The following is a 27,451-nucleotide window of genomic DNA, read 5'->3' as shown; positions in this document are numbered from 1 at the left end:
TTTTAGCATACAGCTCTTGTTTCACCACATCTCCAGTTAGTACAGCAATGCCAACACCCACCTCTTCACCATATTCTCCAATACTTTTTGTATCAACAGCCAACGCATCTTTCTTTCGTAAAGAACAACAGTGTCTTGTCGGACCAGCTCACATAGTTGGGAAAAGTAGATGAGTTTCAAGCTCAGTCATCCCTTAACATGCGCTGCCTGAGTCTGACACGCATTCTGTATTTCATCTTAAATTTAAATTTTTCTATGGACACTTGTAAATTTTGTTTTCTATCCCATATATGCTATGTTAAAAGAAGTTAAACATACCTCTTTTTCTTCTTGCTTCCTTGATCTCTTCGCACATCTTATTAAACTCTGGATCCAGTTCAGCAGCAATGATAGCATGAGCAGTGTCCTTCAAAGTACAAGCTCTGTGTCTAATTATTTTATCTAGGAAACAGGACAACACACTTGTTAATTTTATCACAATTACGTAAATTCTTTACCATTCCTATCTTGTTATGCATTGTACATTATACCACTGATATAGACAGAAGTAACTCAGAAATATTACAAATGTATGAAAATGTAGATGGATTGATACCCCAGAACACTCAAAAATCACAACCCAGCTATTTGATATAGGAGTTTCCAAAGTATGTTACTTTAAACAATAGAGGCATTTCTAAACAAACAGGGAATGATGAACACACCTAAATCAACTTGCAACCCTCAGAAACTTGCTAGAGTCAGCAGGTGCAGCTGGTTTCTATCCAGTATAATGAAGTAGAGTCCCAGGAGTAACAAGAGACTTGCCCAGGAATGAATTTACCCACTGGGGTTGAGGAACATTCACACAATTATACTGCCTGCAAAATCATACTGCACGTCTCCTGAATCTGCAAAGTAGGGCCAGCTTGCTCATATTCCTTCGCTGTTGCTTTTTAACCTTAAATTATTGCTTAATTTTTATTTAACAACTGGTAGAAAATTCAGAATTGTGCTAAAAGATTACTTTATTGTTTATATTGAATAGCTATTTTTCATTTTAATACATTCAGGAAAACTGGCAAGAAACAAACCTCGAGTTTGCTGCGTTTTCATCTCTATTTGGGGAATAGGACAAAAAATATTGCCCACACTGGAAGCCTAAATGTGACTCATGAAAAAAACATTTTTTCAGAGAAGACCAGTTCCCATACCTTTGAAACACACAAAAGAAATTACTCCAACACTGCTGAAATTTGAAAAGTAATTGTAACTTAGTAAGTAGGCCTATATGTGGAAAAAATTGATATCTACAATGCTGTTTTTCAACAACACCTACAACACTCATTGTTGACTTTTAGTACAAACATATTTAATTTGTCAATTCATCCATACTGAATTACTTTTTCCAGTTGATGAAGGTACTTCAACAGCAAATATCAACATTAATGTCTACAACATATGATACAATTAGCAGATTGGGTCTGCTTTAATAATCACTAAAGACAACAATTAAGAATATCAGTGAACATTTATTAAACAGGTTTATAATTCCAGAAACAGCAAATTTTACAGCTGAGTGAAAAAAAAGTATCCAGTATCCAGCTCAAATGAGTCCTACATATGTTTTCTGGGGAAATCTGCCGCCACTTAAATCAAGCAGAAACTAAAAATGTTTACTCACATATATTTGTGCAGCATTATGTTTTATGATCACAAAGTACACTGCGTTCTTTGCAGATGTTATTTTGTGATATTAGACTTTAAAAAGTTGGTCAGATAAAGTTCAAGATGCCCTCACCAAAAAAAAAGGAGGAAAAAAGAGGAAAAAAAGAGGGGTGGGGGAAGAAAAATCAAATCAAGAGCATTTGACTGATCTACTACTTTCCTTGTATCCTGCAATGGGCAAGACTTTGCCTCTTTGACACACTGTCTGTGGGAAATATTACACTATTATGTCTAACCCAGAGTGGTTATGTTTCCATGTCTTTCAGAATGTTTCCTGGTCAAACAATGCAGGCAAAGAAAAAAACCAACCCACAAACAAAAACTCACAACCTATCTTACTATATAATTTACCTGAAATTTTATAGCAAAGTACCACAAAAAGAACCCCAAAGAAGCCAGTTTTGAGTATCTGTACTGCATACAAAACCAGCTGATCTGATACTCTTATTGCCTTTCCAACTGACCGACAGGACAGGAGCAGGTACAGTGTGATTCTTCTGCAAATTCAAGCATGAAGCAGAAGCGAGCGTATATGCCCAGCTATAAAGAATGTGAACATTTATAGGCTAATATTCAGTTAATGCATCTGAATGCATGTAATGCTTACTCAGAACAGGCATGATGTGCTGTTTCAGCAGAGTATTCATACAAAAGCTCAAGTATTCTTGCACGCCAGAAGAGCAATACATCAACAACGGCTCACAACGCAGAGGACAGAACTGTTTTTCATTACCTACTCAATGATGAGAAACTTCAGCCTAAAACTTAACCTAGAACTAGCCAGATCCATTTATCCCAGCTCAGTCCTGACAGCAAGGAAAACCAAAATGTCCCTTTTTTTGTTCCCTTCATGTATTTCAGATTGTTTGTCTTTGGATGAGCTCAGTGAAAACTTCTGCCACTAAATGTTCCCCAAGCTGTCTTCGCTGTTCTATGTTTCTGCCACACCGAATCTGTGACTCCTGTTGTTTATCCTGAACAGATCTAACCTTAGAAGTCTGTAGTCCCATAACATCTGCTCTAAAACTTAAAACACACCTCTTCAGACTACATTTCCTAGAATTAAACCAAGCCCACAGATCCAAATGGCCTAAAAATAAGAGGTATGTCTCATAGTTCTCATCTTGTGAAGATGCGCTCTTCGGAGGCATTCGGAATCCCAATTGCCCATCAAGGCCTTCGATTAGTTCATTTCAATTACAAATTAAAAGTCCTCAAAAAAGTGTCTTATCAGGAAGACAGAAAACCTTTTGCTGTATTTTATCCATGTATTTTTTTTAGTTGTAAAATAAAATATCAGAAGTTGAAGAAGTAAAGTTTATTTTCTACAGATAAGAACGAGCGGTAGGTTCAAAAGGCAAACATGAAAAACAAGCGTAACTACTTGACCAGGCTATACTGTGTCTAGTCCACAGGAGACATTTGCAAATGTCTCAGAAAAACAAAAATTCGAGAAGAAAAACACAGAAAATCAGGCTTTAACCTGGCAAAATGGTTTCACAAGATTTAATGAAAAACATTTTAACGCATTGGACTGCGCTTGCAGATGGACCCAGGTTTCCAAGTATCAGTTATATCAAATACAACTGCGTTCAAAGGGTGCTTTTGTGTTGCTGTTTTATCGGTGGCTCTGGAAGCCGCCCATGGAAAGGCTATTTTGGCAATGTTCACTGTAAGATGGCCCCAGTGAAGAGTACACAAGATGTTTTTCCCTTAGTTTTGAGTGCGAACAGCTTTCCGGTGCATTCCAATCTGCAAATTCCATTTTAATTGAAAGCATCCCATCACGCTTCATCAAGACAATACCTTATAATCCTGCCTAATCAGCTGCAACTGACTTCCTTGCCTGATGATTTATCCTCTTTTATTTCCATCCTCAAATACACAGTTCTTAATTTCTGTGTGAGAGTTTCATGTTCTAAGCCAACGTGGAAATAAAAGCAGGCTGCTGTCAGACCGCATGCAGGAGTCTCTGCAGAGCTCTCCAAATTACGTCGGGGTTTCGTTGCATATACAAAGTCTATTCACTGAAAAGGAGCTAGCAAATTTGAAAAGGAACTACAAAACCTAATTGATTAGAAAACGACTCTGAATGCTCTACTTCTCCTGCTCTTATTACATCCCCCAGTGCACCACAGGCCTCGGAATACTAAAAGTGCAGATCCTTAGGGCTTGCTTATCCTAATTATCACCTAGCATGCAGTTTATTTAAATGCCTGTATAGTAACCCAATACGTGATTAAATCCCAGGCTCTTGGGTTTAGATAGGCCAAAACTAAGTCGGTCCTTACCCCCAGGGTCTTTGTCTGGATTGTACTCCAAAGCATTGCTGCAGATCAGGTCGATATCTGTTAGGAAATCCTTGGCTGTTAAGTAGTTGTGTTTATCAATTTTGGTTATTACTGTTGACAGGTCCATTGGCTCTTTGATAACTTCAAGGTAATCTGAAACCTACAAGCAGATAGCATATAGAAATGATACAGGACCATACACATTCCATTTGAACATTGCCAGTTTCACATCTTTATATACTTATTCATTCCACATGCTTACCTCTAATACATTCACCAAACATTTTCATTTTTAAACCACTTTATGTTGAAAACGGAAGTTTTATCACACTAAATAAAACACAGGACTTCTAAAGCTTTTTCTTCAGTAGCTCACCAATTTTTCTTTCTAAATGAATTTAATGGTATTTCTGAGGCAAATCATTTTAACATAAACGTATCTTTAATTTTATTTAGACTGGGTTTTTTTGACAGCGTTACAACACTGTCTTGGGTTACAAAGGCAAAACCAAACAGCCTTACTCAAAACCCAAGAGAAAACTAGGGAAATTATATTTTGTGCACCTTATAGGTAAAGTTCTCATTACAAAGTGTCAAATTATCAGCTTTTATGTATCTTCTATTGAATAGTTCCTTCAATCACTTGTTCAACAAAAAATGTCAGGTTTTATCGATTGAAGACATTAGACTGACTGTACAGAAGGACAGTCTAAAGAAAAAGCTTTGTGTCAAGAGTTCACTGCTGACCGTGAGCTTAGCTCATAATGGGAGATTTAGCATCCACTAGGGTATATTAAAAAGTACTTAATGTAATTAATGGTACCATAAGGGGCTCAAAGCTTGATAGTCAAATGCAGCAGCACAGCTGCTGTAACAAAGTTCACCAAAAAAAAAATCTATGAATTTGTTATTTAAGAAAAAAACCCCTATACTTGAATGTTTCGATATGATTAAGACCACAATCAATTAAAAATACTGACAGCCTCAGAAACAGTATTGCATTTTTTCTTTTGAAATCACCCACATATGATGGTGGCTGCCAAAACACTGAAGAGTTAACTACACATTGAGATCAAGCCATAATGGCTCCACATAAGTTTGTTGTTTGTTTTGTTTTTTTTTTTTTTAATAAAGTATCTGTAGACATTCACATAAAAATATATTATAACACATACTAACATTAATGCATTACTTTTGTGGAGCACAGTCTGTAACCTAATTCCTTAAATATACACATTGAAATTTATGATGCAAAACTAAAATGGCAAAAATTCTCTTCTTGTCTCCCTCTATGGAACCATGAGGATAACCGGTTCAGTGAATGGAAAGCCAAACCATGGGCTTCCTTTTCTTTTCAGCACATCAGAGAGAATCTTCACTGGAAACTAAATATTGCTGCTGAATTAGCCAGGAAAATCCTTGACTTGTCACGTAGCAGCATTCTCTGCAAGGCAGGTAGGAGTGGAACGAACATAACACGTTTTCACAGAAAGTCAAGCAGACAGGCTCTAGGAGAAAAGGAGAGCACTGTGCTTAAATGCACCACGTGGGATGAAAAGGATTACAATTAATTTCCAGTGCTGGGACATATTTTTGACAAGTTCACAATGGAATTCTCCATCTACAAAACAAGGACAGTGATTTATTCTCTCTATGTGCCCTTATTCACAAAAGTTTACACTGCAAGTTCTTGGGGTGAAGAAACTGCCTTTACGAAGAGTTTCCTAGAAAAATGGACCTCCTAAGCAGTTTAATTAAAAAATAAAAACCAAACTAAAATAAAAAAATCAAAGTTGGTGCTCAGACCATGCTCACACTGTAAGATGCCAGGTTAAAGAGCTATTTTCAGTCTTTCAAAACCAGTCAGTTACAGAACACTATGGAAATCTCAAATGAAGAGAGGAATGCATTTGCCCATAAAAGATGCCTGTACCATCCTGCATGGAATTTAGACTGCAAATCTGCTTTCTACAATCCTGTACTTCTGATGTCCCATATTCAACTCAGTGTCCTCCAAAAGAGATGCTTCTCTCCAGAAGCAATTAAGCTTTTTTTTTTTTTAATTAGCAACCTTGCAGAGGGCCAGCATTTGATCTCAAAGTCAGGCCGAACACAAAGCTATTCATACACCAGCACCTGAAAACGGATTTGCAGATCAACCTGTCTCATCAGTTAAGGTGTGCACACTCAATAATCGACCGGTTAATGCCTTATAATGTGCTACCATTGTGATTAATGGCAGCTACAAGCATTACTGCTGAAGTTATTCAGCAATACTATTAATGCTTGATACAATACAGAACACAGATCACTTTTCCAATATTACCATGCCTGTGTTTAAATGTAAAAGCTTTTATTAAAGAATTATATTTATGGTTTCAAATACTTAAAGAGCACTGGTAGGGATAGGAGTGATGGCATTTTTAAATGCTGATTTCAGTTATAAAATTGTCAGGAATGCACAAAGTTTTTCAATAGGTCACTGGTATAGCCAAAGAACATGCTCCACTCCTTGTATTACAGATCACAGAATCATAGAACCATTTTGGTTGGAAGAGAGCCTCAGGATCATCAACTCCAACCATAATCCAACTCTAGCACTGAACCATGTCCCTAAGAACCTCATCTAAACGCCTTTTAAACCCCTCCAGGGATGGTGACTCCACCACTGCCCTGGGCAGCCTGTTCCAATGCCCAACAACCCTTTCCAGGAATAAATTTTTCCTAATATCCAATCTGAACCTCCCCTGCTGCAACTCGAGGCCATTTCCTCTCCCAAGTAGCAAGTGATAGGATGAGAAGAGACCAACTCCCTCCACGCGAGGCTGTGAATACCTCACCAGCTAAAAATCAGCATTTTAGATTGGAAGGATCATGGATCAAACATCTATTTTTCTTATTAACTTATCAACTTTCTTGTTTTAATTTCTATTCTTTTTCTGCTAGTTTCAACTTCATTGTTTGCACGTTACTGAAACAAGACCTCTTCAATATCCACCGGTTTGCTGAAGATGTTAAAGCGTTTGTCTGTCGCCAGCCTCTTGGTAACGTCCCTGAGAAACAACCGCAGCTCTCGCAACGTGTTCTCTTCCTGGTCCTCCATCCGCTGTTTTTCTGCTTCCGACAGCTCACGGGCAGGACACGGCAGTGCAAGAGGAAGAACTTCCAGAGCACGAAGAGCTAGGGAAAAAAAACAAGAAGTCAGACAACGGAAATAAATACTAACAGCACAGGGGCTCTTGGGATTACGCCACTCCAAATTTTATGATATATTTAATCTGCCCCATCAATCTAACTATCACTGTGTCCTTAACCCCACAGCTCTCCATTTTCCAAAGCTGATAACTGTAATGCACAAAATTTAGTCTGAGCACTCGTTAACACTGCCAAATACTAATTATACTGTCATTTACCCACAGCTTGTGAAAAAGGAAAATATCATGAAAGAAAACATTCCGATCACATTATTATTATTGGTTTTACTGTAACTTAGTTTACCAGCCTGTTTCCTTCTTGGTGGGGGCATTGCTGCCTCATCAAGAATTAAGCCTTTGAAAAATCGCAATCTGTCTTCTTCACTTGGTCTTTGAATATAAAAAACCTCTTCATACTGGATTCTGAAAATACATTTCACCTAAAAAAAACCAAACAAACAACAGACATACGAAAATTCAGCATCCACTCAAAAATACATGATTAATGACCATATTTAACACTAGTCACAAACTTTTCAAAATTAGCTACAGAAGAGAAGATGGTAAACTCCACACAAAGTTGTGTACAAAGCCTAGGAAAAACAAATACATGTAATTCTCACTGAATTTTCTGTAATAACTAAACCTGTAGTATCCCATCATCTTAACAATGGCCATCTCTACATTGAAAAGAAGATAAAGGGCAAATAATATGTTGCAAAGAATAAGAACCCCGTCCTGAACCTTAGAAAATGTAGAGCTAAAGGTTAGGCCTTTAGACTAAATCTGCATTTAATTACACTGGAGTAATTTGTCAGAACAGACAAATAACAAAACGAGTGGAGATTATAAAAATCAGTAATATGTAGGCACACCCCTCATTAAAGAAAATTACAAACATTTAATTAGTGTTACATTTTCAATTTGACCCATTTTAAGTTCAAAAACCACTGCAATAGAGAATGTTTTCACATATCAAAACATTTTGAAGAGCACACAGCTCTCTAACAACGCCACCTTCTACAATAAACTTACCTCTTCAGGCAATTCACTATACATGGACTCGGAGGTAGACAGTAGAAATATAGGGGAGAAAGATGGTATATCTTGCAGCAAAGTTAGAAAAGTAGCTCTCACAGTTTCACTGACAGCTTCCCACCAATCACCAATATGAGGCATGTAAACAATACTTGGTACTGTTCTTCGAGCTTCACGAAAGATCTAATTAAAAGAAACGGTGGTATTTAAACAGAGAAACTAATTGTTATTATCATTCATGAGTAACAAAATTCTTGTGGAATAGGAAACTATTCATATTTGTGGTATTTTATATATATTTTTATATATATATAAATATTCCAGTAAAATAAAATTATCTAATGATAAAAGCTTTTTAAACAAGCGCTTGTGACTGTTACCTGTATCATTCAATTATTTTACATCAATGTGCTGGGGAGACTACAAAACAACTACTCATCATATATGTTTTTAAAACTTGTTAAGACTGAAAAATCAAGACCAAAATTAAAGAGGTTTGCAATTCATGCACAATCCACCACAAACTGTTCTGAAATCTAAAATATTTAACACTAAGTAATTGAACCTAGAACCACAGCATACCAATTCATACACAAGCTAATAAAATGAATATCAGGAACCAAATACCAAATGTGACTGAGGGGGCAGTTAAAAATGTAATTACTTTCACAGTCAGCAGAAAGAACTGAATGACCTAGACGTCCCTTTCTTTTAAACATGAAAATAGAAAGAGCCTATGAAAATCTGGCTTTTAAGTAACATTCCATTTAGCTGCCTTTATATTGATGCAACTAATCTGTGCCAGAATTACAGAATTAACTCATTACAGGAGAAACTGAAAAGTCACCTGTGCACATGATTCTTCAGGCGTTTTGGCACTGACTGAATAAAGTGCTGGCAGATCTAGCCTGTGTACAGAGAATTTTTCCAGAGTGTGCAATAGCGCTGGAGCGAGGTGCGAAGTCTGACCCGAACCTCTCTCTCCAGAGAGCAGTAACCTTGGTCTGTACGAGGTTGGCTGGTGATAAGCTGACCTGCAACAGAATAACAGTTACAAAATACAATTAGCATGCCAATGTTATCAATTGATATTTTAGAATCCAAAAGACTTTCAGAAACACGTCATAGTTTCCTACAATAGCCTAAAAAAAATTCAACTACCTCAACACTACTCCACGTCTCAATAGCTCGAGCTTTGTTCAATGATTTCGCAACATTTTAATTCAAACTCATCTGTGCGAAGCTATGCAAATACTAAATTCATGAAAATTTTTATTATAACCGGTTTATTTAAACCCAATTCCTTGATCATATAAAGAGACTTAATACTTTCACTGGAAGTCCATCTATTTAATCATGTCCAGTTCAGTCCTAACTACTAAAGCATCTTTTCAGTAGCCTCAGGAATCCCAGGCCGATCCACTCATCCCTTGAAGTGCAACCCAAGATGCCAAGAACCACGTAACATTTCAATATTTTGTTTCAGAAATACAGTCTGAAGTAGGATTGAATAAAATCACCAAAGTATTCTATTTTAGCACATTGATACACTTCTATTCAGCAGATTTCCAGACAGAAGATTTTAAAGGAAAAACTGCAAAGGCAAACTTATTTTTTTCTTTTTGCTGTTGAGAAGAAATCCTAAGGACTCCATACAAGGATTTTTGAGTTTTCATTTGTTTTGTGGGGGTTTTGCCCTGTTTTGGGGACAAGTGACATGTGAAGAGAGAAGCATTAGGTTTTTCCATTAAAATTCTTTTCCATTTAAAGAAAATTCATTATGAAACGAGGAAGTTTTTCAATTAATTTGCATTTTCTCTCATTAAGGCACTTTCATCTGCACATCAATCAGCTCAGGGAGTGAAACAAGACTGGCTGGTTTTATTTCAGGTTAAATATTTTTTAACAGCTATGAACATTGCTGACCTTTGGATTCCAGTTCTGGTGGTGGAGGTCACACATACAGATAGCAATCAAATTACTCAAAAAGACAGATGAAGGGAGGCTTACATACTTCACAAAAATAAACATACTCTTTGAATTTCTTTTATTTAGATGCACATCCCCACAGATGTATACCGTTGTTTTGGTTTGGGGTTCCTCCTCCCACCCTCACAACTAAAGTTTAAATTCGGCATTAGAATTCTTGACTATGTACCTCCAACTATTCGAACTTAAATCCTTACTTTTAAGCTTAATGTTCCATAAATGCTGTTCTGGCATCACTCTTCAGCACAAAAATTTAAGCAGTTTTCCACAAGATGGCTCTACTAAACAGTACTACTACTGAATGGTTTTCCTAACTTCATTTTCTTTATTCAGCAAACTCCTTGCAGAACTCATCACAAAGTACTCTAAAACTATTCTTAATACAGAACAAAGAAATGGTTTTTTGTTAATTACTGTAGCCAGTCCAATTCATACAGAAAAGACTCAACCAAATTTCACACTTTCGACATTCCCATTTTCCCAAAACTTTCCATGAAAAAAAATGGAAACAAGATGTTAGAAATGCTGAATGCATTAAATATATAATGCATCCAAAAAGCCACATACACTGAAGCTCAACAATACTTTAAACCAAGAAAAAGCAAACAATCCCTCTAAAATATTGCTACACACCTCTCTTCCTAGTTCTTCAACTTTCAAATCAAAAAGGCTTGTTACAATTACCGTTAGAATTGCTGTTAAATTCCTTACTTCGAAGCTACACTTGTTTGTTCCAAAATATTTCTGACGAGTCTATTGAGGATATGGCCCTTCTGAGGACCATTCATGTATCTAAAATTCCTGCCCGCACACTCACATGTTTTTATTACAGAACACTATTGCCACCACGAAGCAAAAGATCATCTTTGTTACCTGTCCCAATGTGAGAATGGAACGGTTTTATCTATTTGGTTATATGCATTTGAAGAAACACTCACATTGTAAAATGAAGGTAGGGTTTATGTATAGCAGCTGATGACTGTTTCTTTGGTGATCCTGAGGGACAGCTCGTCTCAAAAATTGATGAAGCGTTCTCATCTTCACTATCATCTAATATTAGACTTGGTACATCTGTTCCAAGAAACATATTAATTAGAACCTTATCACTTCAAAGTATATGCACAAACAAGACATAACAATTTCCATGTAAATTATAACACATTTTCAAATGTAGAAAAATGAGTTAAAATCGTCTAAACATCAGAATAACAAGTACTTGTTACTTCAAAAACCAAAACAAATATTGTAGAAATCTAATCATAATTACAATTTATTTTTTTAAACCGTGAAGCAGAACAACTTCGTGAATACAACAAATGTTTAACTTGTTAAGAAATGCTTCCTTTGGTTTTATTTCACAGCTAGAGGTTTTTCAAGGATAAAGTTATAAAATCTGTAATTCCTCAGACTACATAAAATTTTGTACTTATTTGTGCTAAGTGCCCAAATTTTTACAGGTACACTTCTTCCAAAATTATTCTCAGCACGACTACCTAGACAATGTGTGTTTATGAAGTTTGTTTTCTACCCTCTGATAAACTGCCAAAGAATATCGAATTACTTTTTATCCAAATCTGTACAATTCATTCCATGTTTATATACTATACCTTAACCTATTTTAATTCTTTTGCTAATATAGTAGCATAATGAACTGAAGTATGTTCTATACAGACCTTCAAGAACAAAATCCTAAAATACTGATCACATTCAAAAGACAGACTGCAGGGACAAACAACTGCATAAAATATAAATATGGCACTGAACCAAAATAGCCAACTGATAGTTAAAAATCAGATACAGCTAAATTAGCTACCAGAGCTGCAACGGGATTCAGAGAAGACTGCGGTGATTTGATAATAGAAAAAAACTGCTGCAAGATCTTTATTTGCCCCAGGAAAGCAGTTAACTGATGTTACCCTAAGCAAGCAACTCACACCCATAGAGAAATCAGTCTGCAAGGATGGGATGAAAACGGTCACAGCCACTCGGCTGTACAGTAAGAGAAGTGCAGGGCCAGGTCTCCTGAGAGACAAAACGGTCTGTGATGGACAGGCAGCACCGCTGAGAGCAGCCGGAGTCACGGCTGCTCAGGGCAACCACCGGACAGCCCAACAGGAGCCCAAGTGCCATGGCCACTTAGAAAAATGGCTGCTGGGTCAGGGCAACCCCCAGTACCAGTCCAGCCTGGGGATAAAGGGGTTGAGAGCAGCCCTGCCGAGAAGGACTTGGGAGTACTGGGGGATGAAAGATTGGACATGAGCCAGCAATGGGCGCTTGCAGCCCAGAAGGCCATTTGTATCTTGGGCTGCATCACCAGCAGCGTGTCCAGCAGGTGGAGGGAGGTGATTCTGCCCCTCTGCTCCGCTCTGGTGAGACCCCCCCTGCAGTTCTGTGTCCAGCTCTGGAGCCCTCAGCACAGGACAGACATGGACCTGTTGGAGAGGGGCCAGAGGAGCCACAGGAATGATCCGAGGCTGGAACAGCTCTGCTGGGAGGACAGGCTGAGAGAGCTGGGGTGTTCAGTCTGGAGAAGAGAAGCTCCGGGGAGACCTTATTACGGCCTTTCAGTGCTTAAAAGAGGCTGATAAGAAAGATGGGGACAGACTTTTTAGAAAGGCTGTTACAACAGGACAAGGGGTGATAGTTCTAAACTAAAAGATGGGAGATACAAACTAAACATGAGGAAGAAATTTTTTACACTGAGGGTGGTGAGACACTGGCCCAGGTTGCCCAGAGAGGTGGTGGATGAACCATCCCTGGAGACATCCCAGGCCAGGCTGGACGGGGCTCTGAGCAACCTGAGCTGGTGAAGATGTCCCTGCTCATGGCAGGGGTGGCACTGGATGAGCTTTGAAGGTCCCTTCCAACCCAAACTAGTACATGATCCTATGATTCTATGAAATGGAGGGGGAAATACAGAGAGATCTAAGTGTTATTCTCAAATACATGACCTGCCATGCGATTTGCCTGATTTACACAAAGCCACGGCACAAGTACCACTACACTGATCTAACCACCACCATGGAACACAGGAATCAACTCCAAGGCTGTGTTAAGTGTTGCATGGAGACATCATCTAAGGGTTATGTATCTAGACATATGGTCCCAGTAAAAACTGGTCAGAGACAACAAAGGTTCCCATAGTTTGCTGCGTGATGTAAGAAACTGGATTCTGAGTAGGCTGGGCGGGAACAATATTCTGCTGGTCTGGGATGAGGACATGCCACATCCCTTGGCAAGGCATGATGTAGTCACACACCTAATGCTCATTCTTCAGAGAGCAAAGGCAAAAAAGGTTTGCAGACCCCAACCAGTGGCCAAAAGTTAGTCCATAACAAGAAAAAGCAAGTCAGAAACTGCTGGACATTTAGCTCTGGGAAAAGAAAGAGGCCTTCAAATCAGCTGGCCATGGGCCTCCTAACTCTTGGCTCACAGCAGTCTCTAAACAGGCAGAATTTTTACTATACCAAATGTAGACCCATAGGGTATGGTCTAGGCTCATGCACTGGACACAGCTTCCACTTCCTAGAATATGTAATTGTTAAAAAAGGCAGCCCATCTTTTAATCCCAAGCATCAAGCCTCCGTGACATCCTTTGCTCGAGCATCTGAGCCACTGCTTACAAGAAACAAGAATCATAAGTGAACTGCAAATAACATGTAGAAAACAACATTTGCAGACTGTAGGCACACCAGTAAGCATCTGCCATATACCTGGCTGTGAATTCAAGAAAAACTGAGGCCCTAGTGTGTAATCTATATTTACATTTAAAAATCATTGTATGTGAAAGTGGATTTTGCTGTTTTTAACAGAGGTTAAGCTTATTATTCAGTACTTTCTTGGGTTTAAGGGGGCAAGAAAAAAAAACTAAGGTACAGAGGAAACTTCAAAAGAAACCTTAGTTAGATATAATATCTTCAAAATCAACGGCCTACAAACACTGAAAAGCAGCCATAGCAGTACAGTTAAGTACTATTTAAATCAATGAATGCATCCAAACTCACTTTGTTAGCAATAATGAACAGAAATAAGTGGGAATGTAAAGAAGAAGAGCCCTGAACAGGCTGCCCAGAGAGGCTGTGGAGTCTCCTTCTCTGGAGACATTCAAACCCGCCTGGACACATTCCTGTGTGATCTGCTCTGGTGAACCTGCTTTAGCAGGTGGGCTGGACTGGATCATCTCCAGAGGTCCCTTCCAACCCCAACCGTTCAGTGATTCTGTGCATGTAACTAAATAAAATGTTCTGAACTCCAGCTTTACAAAGACAGGGACATCTAACTCAGTTCTTCAACAACAGTGACAAACTTCCAACTGGGCATTACCAACAGGTTAACAGTATACAGGGAGACTTAAATACCTTAAATAATTGAGAGCCTAATACAACCGAGGGAGTCTAACTGCAGCTGCACCCCAACCCACCTCCCCTACCCACCACCACACGATCCCAGGCCCCATCTCGTGCCAACTCCAACACTTGTTAAAACCTCCAGCTCTCCCACAGTCAGCAGAAAACTAACCTGACAAAAATATATCATTTTTGGATGAGTTTTCTGGCTAAAATGGTTAAATGAAGGGCCTGACGTACTAAGTAAGTACAAGAGATAAAGCAAAAACGCACAGCTGGGCTGGAGGAACCGCAGCAGCCAGCACGAGGATCAGCTTACGCTGCCTGGGCTGCAGCCTGAAAACGTGCTCTGGAGTAGGAATGAAAAAAAGTCACGGCTGTCACAGATTTGCTTTATGACTGGGCTATTTTCAAGTTAATCACACGGAACCACCAGTACTGTTTACAAAGTTTGGGGGGGGTGAGGGTGATGCCAGATAAGAACAGTAGAAAACAGTATGCCAGAACAACAGGTATCAAAACCAAGATATCCTGTTTAACATTTAACTTGCAATAAATGGCCAAGCTAACTATTAAAGTGAGTCTCAGCAAACAGCTGGGTAGAAAAACCCAGCACCTATTGACTCACTGCCAGTCAAAACAGTCAGTCGCATTCCTTCTTATTCCCCGTTTCCTCAATGCACTCCCATTGCTCCCACTCCAGCGGGGTTTCTGGCACACGTCTGACTCCATATAGCAAGTTAATTTTACTCACTAATTTGACCAAAACGTAACTTGACAAAACAGCAAATGGTTCTCCACCTGCTAAGCCAGCAGAATCAACTTGGAGGACCGGGACTGCATCAGGTCAGTTCAAGGGGAGGGAAGCCTCAGGAGTTTCTCCAGAACCACAAGTTATGGAGCACAAGTGTGATGAGGAGCAGCTGAGGGAGCTGGGGCTGTTCAGCCTGGAGAACAGGAGGCTGAGGGGAGACCTGATCGCTGTCTGCAACTGCCTGAAAGGGGGTTGGAGCGTGGAGGGGGTTGGTCTCTTCTCCCAAGTTAACAAGTGATAGCATGAGAGGAAATGGCCTCAAGTTGCACCAGGGGAGGTTCAGATTGGATATTAGGAAAAATTTCTTCATGGAAATGTTGTCAGGCATTGAACAGGCTGCCCAGGGAAGTGGTAGAGTCACCATCCCTGAAAGTGTTTAAAAGGCGTTTAGATGAGGTTCTTAGGGACATGGTTTAGTGCCAGAGTTAAGTTATGGTTGGAGTTGATGATCCTGAGAGTTTCTTCCAACTGAAATGATTCCATGATTCTATGATTACCAGCAGATGACCGCAACCTGGGCTCAGGTATCTCGGCTGACCACGGTCTCACCTGCTGAGCTGCAAGCTCCCCACAGCATTCCTCTGCAACCTGCTTCTGCGCCATCATAGGATCACAGACTAGTTTGGGTTGGGAGGGACCCTCAAAGCTCATCCAGTGCCACCCCTGCCATGAGCAGGGACATCTGCACCAGCTCAGGTTGCTCAGAGCCCTGTCCAGCCTGGCCTGGGATGTCTCCAGGGATGGTTCATCCACCACCTCTCTGGGCAACCTGGGACAGTGTTTCACCACTCTCAGTGTCAAAACTTTCTTCCTCATGTCTGGCCTGAATCTCCCCTCCTTTAGTTTAAAACCATCACCTCTTGTCCTATCAACAAGCAAAAGACTGGAGGCAGCTAAATGACACTCAGGACACAAGCACCAATTTCAGGTCCTAACATGCCGAGCAATAGTGCCTCACTCTTTTCTTTTTTTCCATCATATGATTATGCCCCATTATTTCTTGTATTTAAAATGTAAATTACTTCGGGGTCTTTTTTTTTTTTTTCAGATAGCACTCACACCTATGGGATCTTGGTCTATATAGGTTAGTTTATTAAATTCCACAGCAAGTTGGAATCAGCAAAAATAATAAAACAACATCTAAGCAAATTGTATTTACATTCTAACATAACACTGAAGCAAATACACATCAGGTTTAAGGCCAGCAATACAAGAACGCCAGCTGAAATTTTTCCAAGTTGAAACAGGATTTGCGACAAGTTAAAAAAACCAAACCAAAACAAAAAACCAACCCACATACCTTCACTTTTGTCACCCTGGCTAAATTCAGCATGAGGAAATACTTTGTGTAAAACCTCAAGCAGCTTAGCGAAGGTACGTTCCAAGAGTGGTCTGATCACAGGAGATAACGCATGTCCTGAAGATGTCACGGCACGCTGGGAAGCAGGCACAATGTTCTGCATCGCATGATAAAAATCCTGCGCACTGAGAACTACTGAGGAAACATCAAGCTGTAGCTTCTGGCTGCTCACGTAAATCTGGGGATAGCGTCGTCTCAGGGCAATCAAGGCAGCCTCAGTGCAAAGTGCTTTTATGTCAGCTCCACAGTATCCTAGTGCACACAAAAACAACAAGTATCTTCCATGAAATAGCATTGCTGTGCTACATATATTTCAAACATGCCTAAAGCTAAAAAGGATCAGTAACACTTAATTGTTGAGGTCCACAAAGCATCCGCTAAAAGGTGTCAGGTCATAATCCAGGGACAGTGTTGTGTACCAAGAAATTATGCCCAAGTATTTCCAAATCTAGTAAGAAATGAATTCCACATGGAGGTTAAAGTGACTTATGTTTTCACTACATAATGTGATATATAGTTTATTTTCAGTCCAGGGTTGTAGGTCTGTCATCCCGCTTTCTTTTTCCTTAACATTGTCTGAAGTGTGTGTGTAATTTTAACAGGCTAGCCCCTCTCCTCCTCTTTTTTTTACTTTAATATCTCTACATTAATACATTTTTTTAAATAGCAAAGTAATTTTTTTTATACTGGATGAACATCACCGACTTTTACAGACCGAGAAAATGAGCTGTACAAAGAAAAATGTTTCATGAGCAGAATATGGAACAGATGAAATCTTTAAAAAAGCTACTGCGGACTCCTGGGAAAACATGAACTTTTACTATCAAGGAAAGTGCTTCAGACTTTTTAGAATTTCATCATTTTACTAATATAACCAAAAGAGTAGAAAAAACATTAAAAAGCATTAGAATTTTCTTTTGGCCTAGCTTCATAAATATCTAGAGGTGGATACTTATAATTGTTTAATCATCATTACTGAAAAACACAGATCTGATAATTATAAAACACTAAGAGACTTAATACCTCTGTGTCTTTTGCAGTACTAATAGTTTGGGGTTTTTCCCAAGAGCGAGGAATTACATTTCAAATTTTTCCATCTCTCTCAGCAAGAGACATTAACATGCCACTGGATTTTGTGGCACCACAGCTCCATCTTTCAAAAAAAAGTAAAATGTTACTCCAGTGGGAAAACTCTTTTAGAGAATTATAGTCACTACAGGAAAACGTGTTGAACTGAGGCATTGCCACGTAAAAGTTCAGTTTTGCAACAAAGTGTTTATAGAAGCTAATTCATCAATTCTTTAGTTAAATTAGTCCCTGTCAATTTTTATTCTTTACCAGACTCCCTCCTCCCCAACAGGCCTTACACCATGTGCACCTTTCCTGCTTTATTTTTGCATTGGTCTTTTGGCAGCACCAAGTCCCAAAACTGCCTCGTTTCTCTCCCTTGATCCTCCGATGTTCTTTCAGTGCTGCCAGCAGACACGTTTTTACAAGATCAATACAGCAAAAAGGAACAAAGGTGATTCCATACACGGTGTTGGAAAATAAAAAAGGAAGCAATTAACAGGGAAGATAGAGAATTTTCCACCCCTATCTTTGATATAAATTTGGGAGATAATAATAAGAGATACCAACTTTTCAGCTATAAAGATGACTTAAATTGGCTGAGATTTCAAATTCCACCAGAGTTTCTCATATATACGTGAAAATAATTAAAAAAACCAAACACCACAGATAGAAGGTCACCATAAATACCAGATTCCTTCTGCAACTTTTAAACTAAGCTTTCCAATTCTGTAAAAAGGTTAGTAGCCATAATTGTGTACACTTGATGAGCACACATTGTGACTTTCATTTTAAATGTAGCAATTCACATTCACAAGTTACCTTGAAATAAATACACATGACATTTGAAATATGTTCAAATACATCCACTGTATTAATGAATAGGCAACTAATTATTTTCAGCACTAAGGTTATATTTATGTTTTTTCACTAAACCCTATTAGGAAATCAAAATTATGCAGGCACACTCCATCAACCATGTGAAACCCATAAGACAGCTACACATGCATCACAGAAATTAAAACCAAGGTTTTTCCTCTAAATTCTGCTTTGTTCTGTCAATACGAAGTATCACATTTCAAGTTAAATTGGTCCACTGCAAGCAAAAAATTGGGGGGGGGGGAGGGAGACACTAAACCAAAGCTTAAATCAAAGATGTGCCAGAGATACCCAGCATCCTGACTGTCTGTCACCTTAAAAATTAGTATAGTATCTTTGTGACAAAATACTCAGAGCTCAGGAGCTATATCCCTTCCAATTTTTCTATTAATAAATGCTGTAAAACCACTTTCTAACAGTCATTTTAATCACCGCTTATATATCTCCAAAGAATTGCAAAATTAGGAAATAATAGCCTGTAGCCTATTTTTAAAATTAAATTCTCAGGTGATCAGATATACAATTAGTCTCCATTTCAACTTTTCATTTCTCAGGAGCAATTACATTTGACAAGTAATAATTGGTGTCTCTTTTTGAGGGACTCTCTTGTGCATACTGTACATCCATTTCGGCGACAGGAGAACTGCAAAAATCCTCTATCTTGTGAAACATTAAAGAGCTTTTTATTTCTAAGTAGTAAATGTACACTCATTAAGGGAAGAAAAACATGAGCATTATCAAAGCAAAATAAAATGTATCATGACAACAGTAAATAAACTGAATTTATTCTTGCCCAGATTGACAGTAAAATATAAACCCAACGTTCAGTGCATTTGCTTCCATTTTTGAAGCATCTCACAAAGGATATTCAATTTGGCAGGCAAAATGTACTGGCACGAAACAAGTGTGCTTGTCAAGTAGCCGGTTTTGTTCTACCCATCACCACCACACTCTGCTGAACAATTTCAAAGTACAACTTTCACAGAGCAGCACAGCAAACAAGTGGATTCCCAAACAGGTTTCCAAAGAACACACTGAAATGTTAAAGCCACACTCTTCCACCTCTACTGAGCGGAAATTATGTCCTCTTTAAAATCTGTTTTGCCTAATACCTGCCCCAAAAACCTACAAGCTAAACGTTTAGGTGAATGATCTTGACCACTGCTTCTGCTTTAAGTCGTGCAATTCCCTACAACTCCTCAAATGGATTGCAAGGAAAGGGAGTTAGCAAACAACTCGGCATGATGACAGAAATGAAAAATAACTGTGTTTTTTGAAAAAAAATAAACTGTGAAAAGCATGAACACTAGTGCCAAGACTCTCATCCTAATGCAACAATGGAGGGGGAAAAGAAAATTCTAACAAGATACTTTGCCACAAAATGCTAGTGCGATAATAAGCACAGAATAGAGTATTTTTATACAACTCAAGATGCTTGTTGAATTTGCTTCTTTACAATTCTATTTAACACTATTTAAATAACCCTTATTACATTACAAAAAGATTCATCTGCAGGATGACAGATGGAGGAATTGACACTTTTTCAGTTGCTAATATGTTTTGTTTCCTACAAGACGTAGGAACCATCTACCTACAGAAAGTTCTCCTTCAGAACAATGAAGTAAGCACAAGAGATGAGAAAATACTTTTAAAGTTCGGGTATCTGGGGTCCATCTCCAATAAGGAGAAAAAACATAATTAATTGTGTTTATTGAAGGTACTAATAAGCCATCAGTGTGGTCTTCTGAGCAGTTCCATGCTCTCCCCAAGCTGCTTCACTTCATCTCACATTGTGGCCGCATTCAGTGAAGTGGGTTCTTTGATTCTCACATACATTGAAATCTCCTAAAAGGTATGTAATCCATAACACCTGGGACAAAAACCAACCCTCAGGAAATAACCTAATTTTTTGCAAGTCCTGGGGCTCTTCCCTTCTAATTTCTTTATAATTACACCCTTGGATCTTAAAAAAAGAAGTTCTCAGTCGCACATACACCTGCTTCCCCAAAGTCATTTACTTGGGTAGCATCTCTGCAGTTCTCTTCATTAGGATCCACATGCTTGTAGTGAAGTGTTGCCAAGTTTGCTGAACTGGAGAGAGGTATAAACCACGTGCAAAAAGCCTGGTGAGCCTGGGCAGCTTTTACTTGGGGGAGAGGGGGTGTAGTTTTTGGGGGGGAGATACTGGTTTTTTGTTTTTAAAGCAAACCTGCATACAAGAGGAAAGAGCGGATCAGTATATACTGTATCAACATGACGAGAGTGCCAATGAGTCCAATTTGCAACGGCCACGAAGAATCTGGAAAGTCTGTTGAAAGGATCAGTTGCTGCAGGTTTCACTTACAGAAATTATGAGGCAATCTCAAGACAAAGAAGGTAAACCAGCCTCACTTCAGCTGTTTCAAAAAGTCCTTGTAACAGTCACAAGGTTTTAATCGTGGATGTATGGAAATGTTTAAATTCCAAAATATAGAATGGAGACAATCAAGTGCACAGTAGCTGGACAATAGGAAAGCCAAAGAAAACAGAAAAGGGTATTTCTTTTTATTAGCTGACTTTTCCACAGAACTGGCAAGATTCATTGAGCACAAAGAATGTCTTCCAATCAAACCTGCAAGAGGCTTCCCCTACGCTCGGAAATTTTAAAATACATAATTGTGTTCTTAACGCAAAGATATGGTGAATTTTCAAAGAAACAAGTGGGTTTTATCCCATTTATTCTCCTCTCTCCCGCTAAGCGGCACCGTGTCTTTGCACAAATCAAGTGGAATTTACAAGAAATGGGTTTGGCACATGCTGTCTTATGCCCGGCAAAGCTTAAACTGAAGTTGGCTGGACAGTTATGTTTTCTCCTCACCAGAAGATGTTGAGGTCTTTGTGCATCAAAAGCGGAGGGGATGCTGCTTCGATGAGAGATGTCCCTGTGGATGCAGAGGATAATTCGGATGTACTGCAGCTGACTGAATGGACTGATGTTCAATTTAAAGTTCTTATTTCTCTGATGACGGATTCCAATGCACAGATGTTTGAGACTGTCCTTTTTCTAAGAACTTCAGTGCTCGTCCAAGCAGATGACTGACAGAGGATGTATCTTTGCACGACAAATTGTTGAGAAGAGACTGTGGTTTGTGTTTTAGGGTCATTTCCTCTGTTAAATTCACTATAAAAATATTTGGGTTTATTTCTGATTAGCTTTTAAGCAGCAGGTTTACCTTGAACAACCATCCTCCATTCAGTACAGCAGGTCTTTGGGTGCTCCAAAGGTATTTTTAATGTACTCATGGTGTGGTGCTTTTTTTGCACCCCCTGCCTATATCTACACTTTGAGGTTGTTCCATGCTAGTGATCTGGAAGAAAACTCATCTTTAGAAAGACTGGTTAGCTTGTTGGATTTCTGTCAGAGGAGAGCACGCCACTCAGTAAAAACAAAACAAAAAAATCCCATAGAAGTACTTGTTTTTCTTTTTCCCTCCATAAGTAGACAGAAAAAAAATCCACCAAGTCTCCTTATCTCTTGTATGATATACTAATTTAATGGGAAACCTGCCTAAAGATTCCAATTCCCACTTCAATGTGCTTCTCTTTGACGGTATGCATCCTATTCTAATGATGTTTCAGAAAGGAAACGTGACTTTATTGTCAAACAACCACTAGCTACTCATTTTGTGTTTTAGTAAACAGAAGCATATTTTGTTATTACAAAAAAGTGCTGTTGAAAGAAGTTCAGAAAGGTAAAAATAATATCATTTAACATTTAACCTACCTTCAAAGTATTACACAGAAGAAAAAGCATCTATAGTAAAACTATAAACATTATATAACACTCACCAACACATTTTTCAGCCAGTTCTCCTAGGAAAGGATCTGACAATTTGGGGTTCCAATCCCTGGTATGGATTTGTAAAATGTGCTTTCGTGCCTGATTTAAAAAACAAACAAACAAACAAACAAAAAAAAAAAAAAATCAAAATTAGCAAGCCAAATCCATCTCATAATATTTCAGACAAAAATGTTATTTATTCATGTGAATAAATTTATTTTACCTGGTTTTGACACACCACTGAGATTCATAGAACTTAGCACCTAAACATCTCACAAGAGCAAAGGTTCTTCCTTCTTTAATTTCATATGAAAGCAGTAATTTTTTCAGTGTAACAGTTACACATTTTAATTGCTGTTTAACTGACAACATTATACACTAACTGATCAAAACTCACGTTCTATTAGGAATTATCATAATTTTATAATTTAATTTTTAATTGCTGCACTTATGATTAACAGTTTCTAATGTCAAATGCCTCACCAATTAATTTATTGCTGAGTAGCATAGCACATACACAAGAATTCCAAAACTATTTCATTGTAAAATTCTATGGAATACAAATACACCTATCAATATGCAAAGTAAATTCAAGTATAAATCGATGAAATACTACGGCTGAGTTTACAGAAGTCTAGAACAAGGAACCGAAATGTTCCTGTTGCCAATATAATACTGTCTGGCTTTGCATGTACAATTTTTATGTGCTTAGCAGTCTACATGATATAAAAGCTATTTTCCTCTTATCATAACTTCCAAAACACCAATAGTTAGGGCTCATTACACAAATCCATACAAAACCACAGTTTTTAGACCAGCAATTCAGTTTAACATAAATAATTTACTTCTGTTTAGTTTTAACTACATTCTGAAGATTTGAAGCTGAATACAACTTACGTATACAATGTGTTTTTACTAAAAGTATCTTCCTAAGATTCAACACTCTTACAAGTAAGAATGCATATTTTTATTTCATAAGCTTGGTTATCAGGCATTCAAATGTTGAAGATACTAGAAATGTTTATTAATAATCTCCTTTGTAAGTGTTACCTTTTGATCAGGCAAGTTGAAAAGAAATTCCCTGTCAAAGCGACCAGGTCTCCTGAGTGCAGGATCTATAGAATCCAGTCTGTTTGTAGCACCAATTACAACTATTTCACCTCTGTTATCCAGTCCATCCATGAGGGCAAGAAGAGTAGACACTATAGAGCTAAAAAGAGAGTTTAAAAAACAAAAAAGTATAGGGAACATGGCAGGAATTTTCACTTTTTCAACTGTGACATTTATAATTTCAAAGAAAAAAAGCTAAGTTAAAAAAAATACACTACAAAACAAACAGTTGCATAACCGTTTCAAGTCTCAAAGCAAGAAGGAATCTTTTGATATAACCTATATTATACTCAGTATCATGACTCCAGTAAAGATCACATCAAATTCAAACTTTTTCCTTTAAATTTTTTGGGGCATGTGAGCTGAGGAACGCATTTATTGCAGCTCTGAATCGTTCTCTTCCACTAACAGTGTCGGTATTGTAGCACCAGGCAGAAGAAAGGTGCATCAAGACAAAGCCACATGTTCTCACAACCTCCTCATCTGCTGACCCCGAAATTTCCCTCCTGTCCCCCCAGCATTTGAGTGGAAGGAGATGGACGCACAAATGCCATCACCTATAGAATGAAAGACAAGTGCAGCATCATAAAAACAACAGCAAAACTGAGATTGAAAGCAGCCAGGAGAAATTCCAGCCAGCTGTAAACTGTTGTAAAAAAATGTTTTGTAAAAAAATGTTTTTTAAAAAAATGACACAATAGCAACTCAAGATAAGTTTGTACACCACATCATGCAGAATAAAAATCACAGGGGTGTCCAGCTCGGTCACGGAACATCACAATTCTTCATTTTAGAATTTTTTTTTTTTTCAGCTGCTTATTTTATTAGACTGGTAACAAGAAATCTGTTCATACGAAAGCAGCAAGCAAAGGTAAGGCTGTGGAATTCTAGAAGTTAGTAATGTGGCTGAAGGGTGATCACCACTACAAGTCAATTCCCAGCAAATTATTACAGTTCGTCTGAAGCACTGAAAAGATGACTTTTGACATCAAAACAACTCAACCTGTCCTTTCTAGCGTAAGTGGGTTTAAGCAAAAGTAAAAACCTTTCTTGGGAATGGAGTAAAATTACACTTAAGAGTTTACCAAGATAATGTAGCATATTCCAAGATAATGGTAGCGTATGAGAAATATTACCTGTGAATCTGATCTTGTCTACTAGAACGGACTGGAGCCAAGCCATCTATTTCATCAAAAAAGATTATAGAGGGTCTCATCAAGTACGCCTAGCATGCAAAAAAAAATTTTCACTGTTAATTCATAATCTATCAACATTGAAAACAGTTTTTATTACAAAGCATTAACATGCTAAAATAACACATATACTGAGACACCTTTGTTAAAAAGCGTGCAGTCTGAAAAGAAAACTGAATTTTCAGCTACAGTACTGTTTCAAAGCAAAAGACTGCATTCTCCTTTGAATAAGCAAGATGGCACCAGTGTACCGGTTTTACTGTGTGTTGGAGAGACTCAAAAACTGAGACACCTCATACTCAGTTACAGAAAACAGTATCTTAGCTGCTCACAACCCATTTGTTTAGACAACTGTGTCTGAAAATAGGTTTTTTTGAGCAACTACGTTTCACTGCTTTATGTGATGCTCCCTTCTGTCCATCATTTTCCAAGTCAAATAAGGATACTAAAATATATACCCAGCAGATGCATCCTCCTCTACACAGCATTTATCTTGAACGTGCCAGTCAAATTCAAACTTGCTGATTTAAATATTTTTATCAATTTGTACTCAAACTACTTTGTCTGCCACATTAATGGGCAAGTCAAGAGACCTCTCAGTTTTCAGAGCAAGAAAAACTGTTCTCAGCATTCTTCTACTTATTCATCTAAATATATAATTTGGACAAATTCTGCCCAATCTATGGAAACTTACGGGTATTTCATTTCGATTGCAAATAATTTTGGAGGCCTAGAACACCCAAGAAAACAACATACAGAGAAATTACATGGAAAAAAAGACGTATTTTCTTCTAACCTGATCAAAAAGGAGTCGAAGCTGCCGTTCAGATTCACCAACCCACTTACTGAGACAGTCTGCTCCTTTCCTCATAAAGAAAGCCACCTTTTTGTCTCCTTGACTGCATTCATTAGCTAGAGCTCTAGCTACCAAGGTTTTACCTGTTCCAGGAGGACCATAGAATAAACAGCCCCTGAAGATAAATGGATCAACACAGTCACAAACTTATTTTATGTCTCCTGAAAAACTCCAAGTCAAATTTTATAATGAAGACAGGGAGCCTGGAGAAGATTTAAGTTCTAGTATTATTATTTAGTGTTTTCAACATGATTTCATAAAATCCAACGTTTTATGCTTTCAAATAAGTAAATCTTTGCTTGGTAGAGAACATTAATCAAAGGTATATCAAGCTCCCAAAGGATTGTTAAATACCTCCTCAAATATAAAATCTTAGATAATACTTGAATCAGCCTCAATTTACTTAATGTGCACCCATTTACATCACACATCAAGATGCCTGATTAATATTAAAGCCATAATATAACATTATCAAGATAACTTCTATCAAAGAAACATCAGCATTTAGCTTGATTTAGTAAAATATTTGATAACATAATGGAAAAAAGGCAAGGTGCTACTTAATACAACACTTGAGAATTCTTTCTTTGAACAAATCACAAAGTTCATCTTCCTACCGCAAGAAAAATAAATTAGATTTTTTAACTCTTCATCACGCTTATTACATTCTGATAGACAAGTAGGGTAGCAAATAAGTAAGTCTACTTGAACTGTAAATACTTCGGGGAAAGAATAAATCTCCTATATATTTTCAAGAGAAGCATTCTTCAGAGCTTAATAAAATTAAAATACAACAATGAGAGTAAACACACTTACCTCGGTGGCTGAATTTTGAATTTTTCAAATACTTCTGGGTAGAGAAGAGGAAACACTACCATTTCCTTAAGTGCAAGGATATGATGGCTCAATCCCCCTATACTATCAAAACGCACCTTAGAAAAAAAACCAAAGCATGTATTGTAAAAGCTTTCCACAAAAGTACCTTTACTTATAGAATAACATATCTGAAAACAAATTACAATCATCATGGCGTTGATCAAGAGGAGTTCCCTGAATTTTGAAAGGGAGATTTCTCTGGTTCATGCCAGGGATGCCTGGACATCTACAGAGACCCAGCCTTAGTCAGAGAGCGTTTTTAAGCTCAGGCTCAACATAACAAGTATATAGTCCAAGTACTTCTAGACAATAGTTCAACCCTAGTAATAATTCAGCAGCTTCTGCACAACACACACCATAAGCTAATGTTTCCTAAGCTATAAATAATTGTTTCTGCATAGGCACAGGACCCACAGAGCCAGCTCTGAGATGACCAACCCAGCTGGTCGGTACTTCAGTTTTCTACGCTGCCCAGCATATCCCAGCTTCTACTATTACAAGTAATCACAAACTGAATCTAAACAAAGAAATATAGTTGGGCAATTGATATTTTGGCTTATTTACAATATGTACACAGCCCGTCGATTACTCACAGGCCAAAAGCAAATGCTCTGTAGTCAAAAGGAATAAACAGACAACAGCTTGGGGGGGGGGAATCAAAAAGATCACTGAGCTTGTTATGAACTAAGAAGAGGCTGTGGTGAATTCTGCTTCTGTATAATTGAGGGAAGGAAAACAAGGAGTCTTCTCAAAACCTACCGATTTATCAACAATCATAGGGTCAACATCAGCCAAACTCGCCCCAACTTTCACACGTTCTCGCAGAATTCCACTGGCTAAGTCTTCTGCTCTGAAGTTTAAAGGTAGGCACCTGTTCAACAACAACAACAAAAAAAACCAAACCAAATAA

At 38.1% G+C, this 27,451-nt stretch overlaps 1 protein-coding gene across 2 annotated transcripts in view; it reads right to left on the bottom strand.

Annotated features, from left to right (window-relative positions):
* Window positions 1-27,451, bottom strand: part of ATAD2B (ATPase family AAA domain containing 2B) — an 85,449-nt gene that overhangs the window by 26,868 nt on the left and 31,130 nt on the right. Inside the window, exons 10-23 of one of the 2 annotated variants that reach the window (XM_065631446.1) lie at window positions 27,301-27,412; window positions 26,482-26,597; window positions 25,606-25,780; window positions 24,753-24,841; window positions 23,557-23,716; window positions 22,515-22,605; window positions 16,680-16,991; window positions 11,158-11,290; window positions 9,078-9,264; window positions 8,228-8,413; window positions 7,497-7,632; window positions 6,982-7,178; window positions 3,999-4,158; window positions 319-441 (exon numbers count right to left, since the gene is read on the bottom strand). In XM_065631446.1, coding sequence (XP_065487518.1) covers window positions 319-441; window positions 3,999-4,158; window positions 6,982-7,178; window positions 7,497-7,632; window positions 8,228-8,413; window positions 9,078-9,264; window positions 11,158-11,290; window positions 16,680-16,991; window positions 22,515-22,605; window positions 23,557-23,716; window positions 24,753-24,841; window positions 25,606-25,780; window positions 26,482-26,597; window positions 27,301-27,412 — 2,177 coding nt within the window. The remainder of the gene's footprint in view (window positions 1-318; window positions 442-3,998; window positions 4,159-6,981; window positions 7,179-7,496; window positions 7,633-8,227; window positions 8,414-9,077; window positions 9,265-11,157; window positions 11,291-16,679; window positions 16,992-22,514; window positions 22,606-23,556; window positions 23,717-24,752; window positions 24,842-25,605; window positions 25,781-26,481; window positions 26,598-27,300; window positions 27,413-27,451) is intronic. The other variant, XM_065631447.1, reaches the window with a different exon arrangement.

Source organism: Caloenas nicobarica, chromosome 3 (assembly GCF_036013445.1).
Source record: "Caloenas nicobarica isolate bCalNic1 chromosome 3, bCalNic1.hap1, whole genome shotgun sequence".
In the NCBI taxonomy this organism is placed as follows: domain Eukaryota; kingdom Metazoa; phylum Chordata; class Aves; order Columbiformes; family Columbidae; genus Caloenas; species Caloenas nicobarica.
The sequence above is the reverse complement of the archived record's forward strand: the minus strand, read 5'-3'. Positions and strand labels throughout refer to the sequence as shown.